The sequence below is a fragment of the Molossus molossus genome, unplaced genomic scaffold (assembly GCF_014108415.1).
Source record: "Molossus molossus isolate mMolMol1 unplaced genomic scaffold, mMolMol1.p scaffold_m16_p_12, whole genome shotgun sequence".
Lineage (NCBI taxonomy): Eukaryota > Metazoa > Chordata > Mammalia > Chiroptera > Molossidae > Molossus > Molossus molossus.
In genome coordinates this window covers 73,279,866-73,292,284 of record NW_023425347.1, presented here as the reverse complement: position 1 = coordinate 73,292,284, position 12,419 = coordinate 73,279,866, and the positions used below count along the sequence as shown (strand labels likewise).

Below are 12,419 nucleotides of genomic sequence, written 5' to 3'. Positions count from 1 at the left end.
CATACAATTGATCCCCTTTACCTATTTCACCCTCCTCCCCCTCTTCACCCCCAATCTACCAATCTGTTGTCTGCCTCCATGAGCTTGTTTTTGTTTGTTTGTTTTTGTGTTTTTATTAATATTCCACATACAAGTGAACTCATATGTATTTCTTTTTCCATGAGGGCACCCACCTGACTTATTTTACTTAGCACAATACCCTCAAGGTCCATTCATGTTGTGGCAAATGGCAGGATTTCATCTTTTTTACAACTGAGTAGTAGTCCATTATATGTATATACCACATCTTGTTTTTTCCAAAAATTTTTTTTTCATCCTCACCCGAGGGCATTTTTCCATTTTTGTTCAGATAGAGTGGAAGGGAGAGAGAGAAACATTGATGTGAAAGGGACACATCAAGTGGCTGCCTCCCGCATGACCCAGCCGGGACAGACTGCAACTGAGGTACGTACCCTTAGCAGGAACAGAATCCTGGGTCTCTCTGGACCACGGGCTGACGCTCTAATCACTGAGCCAAACTGGCCAGGGCCCAAATTTTTTAACTTTATCTTTATTGTTGAATGTATTACAGATGTCCCCCCTTTTTATTCCCCATTGACTCCCTCCTCCCCAATCCTGCCCCCTTACACTATTATCTGTGTCCATTTGTTATGCATATGTGCATAGAATTTCTTTGGTTTATCTCATCCCACCCTCTCTCCCCCTTCCCTTTGAGGTTCATCAGTCTAACAACCAATTTGTACTTCTGAATTTCTTCATCTTTTTCACCCATCTCCCCAGCCCCCACCCATTTGGCAAGCAACAAAAAGTTCTCTGTATCTATGAGTCTGTTTCTGTTCTGCTTGCTCATTTTGTTTGTAGATTCAATTGTTGATAGATATGTATTAATTGCCATTTTATTGTTCATATTTTTGTTCTTCTCCTTCAAGAAGACCCTTCAACATTTCATATAATACTGGTTTGGTGGCGATGAACTCCTTTAGCTTTTTCTTGTCTGGGAAACTCTTTATATGTCCATCGATTCTGAATGATAGTTTTGCAGGATGGAGTAATCTTGGTTGTAAGTTGTTGCTTTTCATCACCTTGTATATCTCTTGCCACTTCTTTCTGGCCTACAAAGTTTCTTTTGAGAAATCAGCTCACAGTCTTATGGGAGCTCCTTTGTAGGTAATGAACTGCCTTTCTCTTGCTACTTTTAAGATTCTCTCTTTGTCTTTAACTTTTGGCATTTTAATGATGATATGTATTAGTATGGACCTCTTTGGGTTCATCTTGTTTGGGACTCTCTATGTTTCCTGTACTTGTATGTCTGTTTCCTTCACCAAGTTAGGGAAGTTTTCTGTCCTTATTGTTTCAAATAGGTTTTCAACTTCTTGTTTTCTCTCTTCTCCTTCTGGCACCCCCATGACGCAAATGTTGGCATGCTTCAAGTTGTTTCAGAGGCTTCTTACACTATCTTCATGTTTTTGGATTCTTTTTTCTTTTTGTGTTCTGATTGGGTGTTTTCTGCTTTCTTATATTCCAAATCGATGGCTTGCTTCTTGGCTTTACTTATTCTACTATTGATTCTCTGTAAATTATTCTTTATTTCAGTTAGTGCATCCTTAATTTCTGACTGGCCCTTTTTTCTGTTGTTGGTATTCTCACTAAGTTCCTTGGAGTTCTCCTTAAGTTCCTTGAACTTCTCACTAAATTCCTTGAAGTTCTCAGTTCCTTGAGCATCCTTAAAATCAGTGTTTTGAACTCTGCATCTGATTGATTGCTTATCTCCATTTTGTTTAGTTCTTTTCCTGAAGTTTTATTATTTTCTTTCATTTGGGACATGTTTCTTTGTTTCCTTATTTTGGTTGCTTCCCTGTGTTTGTTTCTATGTATTAGGTAGAGTTGCTATGTCTCCTAGGCTTCGTAGGGTGGCCTATTGTTGTAGGTGTCCTGTAGGATCCAGTGGCACAGCCTCCCTGATCACCCCGCTGGGCCCTTAAGGTGATACCACATTTTCTTTATTCATTCATCCATCAAGAGACACAAGTTGTTTTCATGAGGTGGCCTCTTAACTGGAATTAAGAGATGAGTAAAGGAGGTGATGCTGCCTGGTTGACCCTCTCAGGTGCAGCCTTTCTGGCCACCTATTCTTGGCGACACCATGAATCCAGGGCTGTTTTTAAACTGCAGATTTAAAAATGGTTTTTATCATCTGGCAGAACTGATTCACATAGACTCTAAAAGGACTAATTTTATGGCCGAATCTCCAATTTGCTTTGTCTGGAGGGGCAAGCTCTTTGCAGAGCCTCTGCCCCGAGGTGGCAGGGCCTGTGAGGAGGTGGTCTGCAAGGGGAGGAAAGAACCAGGCCAGAGGAGTTAGGTCTTCTGTGGAAGGGAGCGTTTCCACTCTCTCTCCTTGGCTATAAAAGCCTTCTGTCCATCTCTGTACATACGCTCTGCCTCCTTGCCCCTGAGTCATGTTCCATTTTGATACCAAAGTGATCTTTTCAAAACCCATATCCGGTCATTGCAAGATGCACATCCTCCACCAGCACCACTATCACAACTGTAACTCTTTAGTGGCCTCCCTGTGCTCTGAGAATAACCAAACTTGGGTGCACAGGGCTGGCCCTGGCTGCCCCAGCCTCACCCCATCATTCCACCTAACAGGCTGACCTTTCCAATCACCATGAATCTATATGTTCCTTCCTGCCAAAAGGTTTGTGCAAACACTGTCCTGTCTGGTTGTTTTGCCGTCCCATACAGCTGGCAATATGTTTATTCAAGATGGATGTCTTCAAACAGATGCCTCGACAATTACAGCCAACTGTCAGGCACTTACATTACAATAAAAAAGCTTGACGTCGGCAGTATCTAAGGAAGTAATCAGAGAGGTACACACACTTACCTGCAAGGAAATTTAGTTTGGTTATTCCTAAGTCACAAAAATTGGAGACCACTTCAATGTTCCCACGGTAGAAGATTGGCTAAATTAAATTCTGGTATATTCATGGAATAAAATATTTTATTGCCATTGAAATAACATTTTAAACTAATAGTGACTTAGGAAAATATGCATAACATTAAAACAATTGTTTCACAGCCTGATTTCTGTGCACCCAGGCTAATTAACGTTCATGGGTAGTAATGAGAGCTGAAGTACACAGCCAGCCTTCTGCTTACTGTGCCGGTCTCCTTCTGTATGATCTCCAGGGGGAGCCAGCCCACTTTGAGTATCTGATGTACCCATTGCACTCAGCATCCATCACCGGTCTAGCTGCTTGCATCCGCAAACCCCTCATTGCCACCTGTTCTCTGGATCGATCCATTCGCATCTGGAATTATGAGTCAAAGTAAGGAATGAAAGGCTTTGCTACTTTAATATGCAGGATTTGAGTTGTTAAATTTTTCATGTGAATTATTTTAGAGAGTTTTAAATTTTAATTACTTAGAAGCTTTCAGTTGGAAAAAATATTTTTTTAGATCAACTCAGTCAACCTACCTTCCCTTTTCACTCTTGCATGGGCTAGAAAAATACTTTGTGCTTCAGTAAATGCTTGCTCCATTCCAGACACTGTACTAGACTCTAGGGTCATAGAGATAATACTCCAGGATCTCACCTTCTTCCATGACCTCCTATGTCCTCCTAGCTTTCCTAACCCCTCATGCCCATTAGAGCTGCACAGAGTTTGCCAGACTGTTATTTATCTGTTTTCTCCTCATCATTGCCCGCAACCTCCCTCAACTCTCTAGTGATATGTTTCCTCCTGGCATAGCTCCCCTGAGAATCTCTGTCCTAGATTGGCCCCACACTGTAATTTCTTTTATCTTATATACAGTTGCTGGAGCTGCTGAAAAATAAGATGTGCAATCCTTCTGATTTGGGGAATCTAAATGGAACTGTTCATTCAACATCACTAGACAACCCCTTGGTCCGTCCCCTTACTTACCATACTCATTGCTCATATCTTCAAATAACCAAAATCTAGAAAAGAGAGCAAACAATTATTGCAAGCAATAAAGTATCTCAAATGCTATGATAAGAATACATACCAGATACAATGGAGGGCTCGAGGGAGTTAGCAGGCTAGACTTATAATTCAGTAACTGACCTTTCTCACAGTACTCTGGAACTCTATAAGGAATACCAAGAAGAGGCATACACAATCAGCCTTCACCCATCTGGTCACTTCATTGTAGTAGGGTTTGCTGACAAACTACGCCTCATGAATCTACTCATCGATGATATACGTTCATTCAAAGAATACTCTATTAGAGGATGCAGAGAGGTAAGAACTGCTGGAGATAAAAGTTCAGTTTCTGGGAAAGCCAGGGTTGAAATATCAACTAACATGCTCTAGGGAGGTGGGACCAAAATATGTCTTAGAAAATTTCAGTGGCTTAAAAAAGAAAGAAAGAAATCCAGTTATTCTCCCACCAAACTTATTGAGTATATGGTTCTATCACCTTTTTCTTATTCTCACCAAAATATTTCAATGAGCCCAAAGCCCTGTGAAATCCCACCTGCGGCAAGTCCTCCCTGTGATTGTGGAGTAATACAAAAGCATTGAAAAAGAAAAGTTACCCCAGAATCACAGTCATAATTGGGAAGGTGAGGTCGGAGCCTGGGCGAAGCCGGGGAAAATCAGCAGAGGCAGTAGGCAGTCCATCAGCTTTCCCCGAGATGACCAGCAGAAACAAGACAGTGGTCCCGGGAATCACTTCCCCACTCTGCAACTTCCTGTGTGGACAGAATGGGTATTCTACTCTGTGATCCAAGCAGCTCTATACTTAGTGCACGTGGCAGTGTCAGCTACAGGAATAGTGAAAGGGTCTGAAAGTGTCAGACAATTCCCAGTACATTTGTACCTTTCCCGGAGTCCCTCCTCCACACATGGTTTCAGCCCGAACTCAGGAAAGGCACTCTAGGCCGTGACCTCCAACGAGACTGCTCATTCTTTCACGCTTGCTCTCTGGCTGTATTTCCTTATAGTGTGCCTTTAGCAATGGAGGGCACCTGTTTGCTGCAGTCAATGGAAATGTGATTCACATTTTTACCACCACCAGCCTGGAGAACATCTCAAACCTGAAAGGACACACGGGGAAGGTAAGCGAGTGAGCCGTGTGGAGGGCACAGAGCCAAGCACTGCGCTAGCCCGTGGGATCCAAGTGAACAAGCGAGAAGTGATTCCTTTCCTCTCGGAGTCATTGTCTACCTGGGGGAAGAGACAATAAAACAAACGCACAGCCAAATTTAATGACAAATTGCAATAAACTCAATGAAAGAAAAACATGAGGTGTCATGAGAGGAAATAATGAAGGGATTGGCATAGTGGAGGAGATTGGGGTATTTACAAAGGCTTGGTCCTAAAGGAGTGGGTAGGGATTAACCAGACAGAGCTGGTGGGGATAATCATTGCAGCCAGGGCTCCAAAGACCCTGAGGTGGGAGATTGTATAGGGTGTCCGAGGAACTGAAATGTCTGTGGAATATGGGTATCAGGATAAAACCTGTAGAGAACTGAGATTGGAGAGGTTAGCAGAGGCAATTACACTGAACCTTGTAGGCTTTTAAGGATTTTTATACTTTATCTTTGTTCCTTGAAATCACTGAAGATTTTCAGGGCAGAGAATTATATCACCAGACTTGCATTTTAAAAGATTACTTTGGCTACAGAGTAAAGAAAGTATTGAAAGACATAAGGAGACTATTGTGGATGTCTACACAATAGAAGATAGTATTTTGGACCAGGATGGAGATGGTACAGATAGGGAGAAGTGGATGAATTTAAAAGATACATTGGAAGTAAAATCTATCGTTCTTGAAGATAGAGTGGAAATGGAGCATAAAGAAATGGAAGGGGCGAAAGATGGAAAGGGGTAAGAAGTCAGCAGATGGCTCGGCCGGTGTGGCTCAGTGGTGGAGCATCCACCCGTGCACCGCAAGGTTACCAGTTCCATTCCCGGTCAGGGCACATGCCCAGGTTGTGGGCCACATCCCCAGTGGGGGGCAGACCGGAGGTGGCCAATCAATGTTTCTATCTCTCTCTCTCTCTCCCCCTTCCTCTCTCTCTAAAAATCAATAAAGAAAAAAAAGAAGTCAGCAGATGAATTTGTGGAGAAAAAGCAATAAAAAAATAAAAGCATTCTAGGCAGAAGGATGCGTTACGGATGATGGAATGGAAACATAACACAGGATGGCGATGTGTGCTCTATACGGCTGGCACATGGAGCACACTGAGGAGTGGTAATGAAAGCTGGAGAAATTGGCTGCATCAGAGTGTTGTATGCCAGGCCAAGGAATTGAACATTCGTCTGTAGGTGATGAGAAGCAACTGAAAGGATTTAAGAAAGGAAGTAATAGGATCTGGAAGGTAATTCTGCAAACAGTATTGAGAATGACTTAGACAGGAGGAAAGTTAGAGTGATGGAGACCAGCTAGGAAGTGAGGGTAAAAGATGAGTTAGGGACTAAACCATGGCTTTAGTAGTAGAGACAGAGAAAAGAAAGATGCTAAGTTCCATTTGGACATGTTATGTCTGACATGTCCAGGAAGAGTGATATGTGAGTGTGGAGGTCAGGCAAGAAGTCAAGGCTGAAAATTAAGATTCAGGGGATTAGTTCATAGTGGAAGTCAGAGGCATGGATTAGTTCACCGGGGCCTGTGTGAAATCTGAGAAGAATCTTGGGAAAGAGACAGGTAACCAACATTTAAAGGACTATTAAAAGAAGAGAAAGATTCAAATGAAAGTACAAAGAGAAACTGGAATCAGGGACTTATAGCAAAGAAGCCAGGGACCTAGTTTCCAAAAGGATAAAGTGGTCACTGGTATTAAATGTCAGAGAGAGAGGTCCTATAAAGACTAAAAACTGACCGTTGAGTTTAGCAATGAGCAGGGCGTAAGTGAAGGTAAGTAAGTGAAGAAGCGTTATTGAGAGCTGCTTCACAGTGGACTGGTCTTCAAGCAACTGTGGAGACACGGATGAAAGCACGCTGCTCTGCTCCAAATAAGTCGGTCCCCTTGAGCAGAGCTATAGAGCTCTTGTTTTATGGCCTGACTGTCCCCTGGGCAGAGTCCCTGCTCCACTTTTTCAGGAGTGACCTCTCCACTCTGAGTGGCACTTGCAGAGGAAAGGGGGTGGAGGCCCTGGGTCTTTTCAGGGCTCCCCTCATGGTGTGGAACAAGTATTCTCCTGCATTGATATTCTTGGCCTCTTACACCTGGAGCAGAGCCTAAGACAGAGCTCTGAGGGGGGATAAGAAACACCAGCAGTCTGTCCCTCCTGGGGTGAAACCATAGCCAAAGACTAGAGCTGGAGGGAGAGGGGCCCCATTTTCGGCCACACCTGCCCAGAGTGCAGGGGAATAAAATTCATCGATCAGCAAAGGGGAAAGGAGGAAGTCACGGCTCAAATGCCACAGATTCTGTTCTTACTGAGACCGAGTAGATTTTCTTGAATGAATGTTTCTACATTTGCTCTATGCCCCTAGGACAATTTATGGAGACTTTAATTGCTTGTTTTATTTTTAAAAGTTAACTTATTTTGTTGGGGAAAAGGTCAACTAAGATCCTTACTCTGCTATTCCAGAGGTCCCCTCTCTCTCTACTATTTTTACAACTTCCTATGAATATATAATTATTTTCCCCCCAAAAAAACTTTTTTTTATTAATTGAACATAGCCATAATTGATTGGTTGTAGCATTATAGGAACCATTACAATTCAGTCTTGCCATTTTAAGGTAAAATGGAAATGGAAGTGTTTCATCTTCCATATTTTGCAAGCATCTTGGAAAACAGAATATTAATATTACCAAGAAGCTATGTTTTGTGCTTACTGGAGAGTATGTGCCAGGAAAGGACATTCTGCCTCAGTCTAGTGGACCGCATGTAGAGTCCATCCGCCTCTTCCATGTGAGGTGTGTGTGTGTGTGTGTGTGTGTGTGTGCGCGCGCACTCTTCACTGGGTATGTCTTCACCCCCTGTAGATCCGTTCCGTTGTGTGGAATGCAGATGACAGCAAACTGATTTCTTGTGGCACAGACGGTGCGGTATATGAATGGAATCTGTCCACAGGAAAGAGAGAGACGGAATGTGTGCTCAAGTCCTGCAGCTACAACTGTGTAACCATCTCTCCTGATTCCAAAATTATCTTCGCTGTTGGGTCTGACCATACCCTCAAGGAGATTGCAGATTCTTCCGTGAGTCTGCGCCTGCCCCGCCTCTGGGCTGCTACACTGATTTGCAGGGGACAGCCTCTGTGTTTACAGAAGACAGTGTGGTGGGAACAGGGCCTGTGAGAATAGGGTCCCCTCTTCATGGGGTAACACCTGGCTCCTCATTCCTTTTCAGTCACTTCAGCTATTATTGCTCCTGGAATTTCCTGCCCAGTGCCCTACCTGACTGGGCTAAATTGTGGGGCCCCTTTTCACTTAGATTTTGTTTGCTGTTTAGAACTTCTCCCCATCCTGCAGGCATGGAGCTCATCAGCATCTCCAAACTGCACTCTTACCCTTGATCTGCACTGACTTTCCTGGGGTAAAAATAGAGCTATAGTTATTGCTGTCACCTAGGCTTGCCACCGTTTTTGTTTGAGACAACCCCCAAACTCCGGAATCGTAGAATTATGACATTTGGCTCCAAAGAGTTGAGGGGAGGAGAGAAGAGCTCAGCGAGGACACTTCATACACACGTGGTTGTGCCCTTCGCCAGGACCCAGCGGCAGCTGGTCTTCACTGGTTTCTCTTGCTTTCCTTTGGCTGATCCCTGAGGAAGTAGATGTACCGCTGCAGCACACTGACCTGAGGCAGGATTCCCCATGACTGGAACACAGCTTAGAGGAGGGTGTCTCAGCTCGTGCCCCAAGTAGTTTGGTCCACACTGTGTGGTGGCCTTCACAGTGCTGCACCAGAGCAAAGCTCCGGCAGGGCAGGGCCATGGTTCTCCCCTCCTGCTTCCCACTAGCTGGCATCCACTGCGTGGCCCCGTGCAAACAGTCGATCAATGTCGGGGGCTTAGTCCGATGGATGGGTGAGTGAATTAATATGTGAAGGAATGAGTTTCCTGATAGTATAGTTTTGTTTATATAATGAACATTAATCAGTGTTTGCTGAATAAGTTTATGGGCCACATCCCGTCTGCATTTGGGATGCATGGTAATATAGCAGAGCAAATACTCTGCAGCCTGACTGCACTTACGAGGTGGGTGGTTGAGGCAAACAACCTGCCATCTCTGTGACTCTGTTTCAGGGATAACAGTAACTCTCTGGAAGGGGGTTTGTGAGGATTCAATGAGTTACAACATATAAAAGCCATAGAATGGTGCTTGGCACCTAGAAGGTGCTATTTGAAGGTCCCCCTTTATTGGTGTTATTTCTAACTTGTAGACCTGTTTATTATCAGTCAAGCAGCCAACACATACTCAGTGTGTGCCTTTTATGTGCTAAGCACTATTGCAGATGCCATCAGGAATGGGAGACACATTACTTAAATACAGAGCTTGCCCTAACATTGCTGTCAGAGGAGAGGAAGAGAATGACTTGGGAACCTGGGGACATGGCTCAGCCCTCACAGAGCTGTCTTTTCTCCAGATCCTTCGAGAGATGTCAGCATTTGATGTCATCTACACGGCCATTGTCATCTCTCACTCGGGGCGCATGATTTTTGTGGGTACCTCAGTGGGAACAATTCGTGCGATGAAGTACCCACTGACTTCGCAGAAAGAGTTCAATGAATACCAGGCCCATGCTGGTCCTGTCACCAAGGTGAGAGGGGACCCTCTTTTCAGGGAACCCTCTTTTCAGAGGCCCAGTCCCAGAGCTAGCTGTCAGTAGGTCCATTTATCCTGCCCCCACATTCCTTCCTCACCCCATTGACCTCCCAATGTCTTTTCTGTCTCCTGATTTATTTATCCAGCCATCCATTCACTAGACACTTTTTGGCTATTAATATTCTTTGTTTAAACTATTCCTAGTAATTTATCCTAGGAAATAATCAGAGCTGCACCCAAAGGTTTGTGTACAAGGTTGCTTACCACAATATTGTGGACAATAAAGGGCCATTTGAGAGATGCTGTAGGTGCCCCACCCAGGCCTCTCTCCGGCTAGTGTCTTCCTCCCAGCTCTGAGTGTTGGCTGATCACAGCTCTCCCTCTCCTCCTCCACGGAAGTTCCCTGGACTGAAAGGTGTCATAGCCCAGGAGATGAGCCCCTCCCCCACCCTGAGGGTGCACAGGCCCTCCCTGGGGGTAATAACATGAGCACATAAGCACACATTTGTCCATTGTCCCTTCATTCTCCCTTCTAAATAGTAGTGTTTCTATTTACACGGAGCTCTGAAGAAACCAGCACTGGGAACATGCGTAGCTCTTCCCCCTACCCCTCCCTTACACCAGACTGAACAACACCAACACCTGAGGCTTTTTATTATGTCCTAAACTGTTGGCTCACCTAGTATAGACACTAACTTTATTAAGAAAGGATTTTTCATTATAACCTGGAACATTCCTGTACTGAGCCTGGTTCTTGGGTCCAAAGTAAATTACTGTGACATTCTGGACAAGATGTTTATTTTTCTGATTATAAAAGCAATGCATGTTTATTTTAGAAATAAAAACCCCTCATAATATCATCATTAATATTTTGGTGCATCTTAAATTTCTACCCCTTTATGTATCTAGTGTGTGTTTTACATACATTGAAGTTATACTGTATGTACACTCTTTTGTAGCCTTAAAAAAAAACACACCTTAATGCTATTATAAGCACTTTGCCATATTTAGTAATTAAGTAGTCCTGAAAAGCATGATTTTAGTAGCTACAAAAATATTCTGTCATGTGATGGACCATAGCTCATGTAACTCTTCTCTTAAAACTGGGCGTTTAAGCTGCCTTGCCGGCTCTAATGAGTGTCCTAGGTACAGCTTTCCAAGGGCATCTCTGGTTATTCTCTAAGGCTAAATCCCTCGCCAGAGAGGGAATTCCCGAGGGGAAGGCCATTGCCGTCTTTAAGGTTTTTGACACATACTACTGATTGTGGGAGGACATTTTCACAGTTGACTCTTTTGTTTTTTTGTGTGTGTGTTTTATTCTGAAATAATAATAGGTTCACAGGAAATTTTAAAAATAGCATGGAGGTCCTGTGTACCCTTTCCCCAGCTTCCCCCAGTAATTACAACTAATGTGATGATAGTAGGGTACCAAACCAGAAAGTTGGCATCGGTACAATACGTGTGTATACGTCTCTGTCGCCTTATCTCATGCATAGATCTGTGTGCCCACCGCTGCAGTCAGGATACAGAACTATGCCATCCTCACAAACAGCTCCCTCATGCTGCCCTGTCCTAGTCACACCGGCCCTCACCACCCCGTCCCGAGTCCTTGGCAGCCGCTCATTTTTGTTCCATTTTTAAAATATCATCTTGAGAATGCTATATAAATGGAATCATGTGGTAAGTGACCTTCGGAGAGTGGCTTTTTTCACTCAGCATGATGTCCTTGAGATCCATCTAAGTTAGTTCACGTATCAGTAGTTGATTCCTTTGGACTGCCGAGTAGCATTCCAGGGTAAGGCTGCACCGTAGTTTTTTTTAACCACCTACCTATCTTAGGATATTTTTATTTTTTTTCCAGTTTTTGGCTATTGCAAATGAAGCTGCTATGAAAATCATGTACAAGCCCTGGCCAGTTTGGTTCAGCAGTTAGAGTGTCGGCCTGCGGACCAATGAGTCATGGGTTCGATTCTTGTCAAGGGCCCTGGTTTTGGTCGTGCAACTAGTTGATGTGTCTCTCTCACATCGTTCTCTCTCTCTCTCTTTCTTTCTCCCCCCCCACCCCACCCCCTTTCACTCTATATGAAAATAAAATGGAAAAATATCCTCGGGTGAGGATTTTTTTAAAAAAAAGAAGATCATGTACAAGCTTTTGTGTGAATCTCAGTTTTCATTTCTCTGGGATAAATGCCCAGGAGGACAGTTGCTGGATCCTACTGTAAGTATGTTTCATTTTTTACGAGCCTGTCAAGCTGTTTGCCATTCCCACCAGCGATGCACCAGACAGCCCGTTCCTCCACGTCACCGCCAGCATTTGGTATTGTCACTATTCCTAGTTTAGGTGTTCTAATGGATGAGTAGTGATAGCTAATCATGGTCTTAATCTGCAGTTACCTAATGGCTGAAAATGTCGAATGTCTTCTCCTGTCCTTATTTGCCATCTGTGCATCCTCTCCTGTGAAATGTCTCCATATCTTTTGCCTACTTTCTAGTTGGATTGTTTGGGGTTTTTACTGTTGAGTTTTGAGAGTTCTTTGAATAGTCTAGATAATGATTGGCTATAAGATTCCAAATGCACAGAGAATGTGGACACAGTCTTGCTTCTTTTATTCATTACCAGAAACCCGTGAGGGCTCCCGTCTTGTTCTTACCCAGGACTGACACCGCCT

At 43.7% G+C, this 12,419-nt stretch overlaps 1 protein-coding gene across 1 annotated transcript in view; it reads left to right on the top strand.

Annotated features, from left to right (window-relative positions):
* The window catches only part of CFAP57 (cilia and flagella associated protein 57), a 55,354-nt gene that overhangs the window by 11,198 nt on the left and 31,737 nt on the right, over window positions 1-12,419 (top strand). Inside the window, exons 7-11 of the mRNA XM_036255717.1 lie at window positions 3,196-3,335; window positions 4,106-4,271; window positions 4,976-5,089; window positions 7,970-8,182; window positions 9,572-9,745. Of these exons, the coding sequence (XP_036111610.1) occupies window positions 3,196-3,335; window positions 4,106-4,271; window positions 4,976-5,089; window positions 7,970-8,182; window positions 9,572-9,745 (807 nt within the window). The remainder of the gene's footprint in view (window positions 1-3,195; window positions 3,336-4,105; window positions 4,272-4,975; window positions 5,090-7,969; window positions 8,183-9,571; window positions 9,746-12,419) is intronic.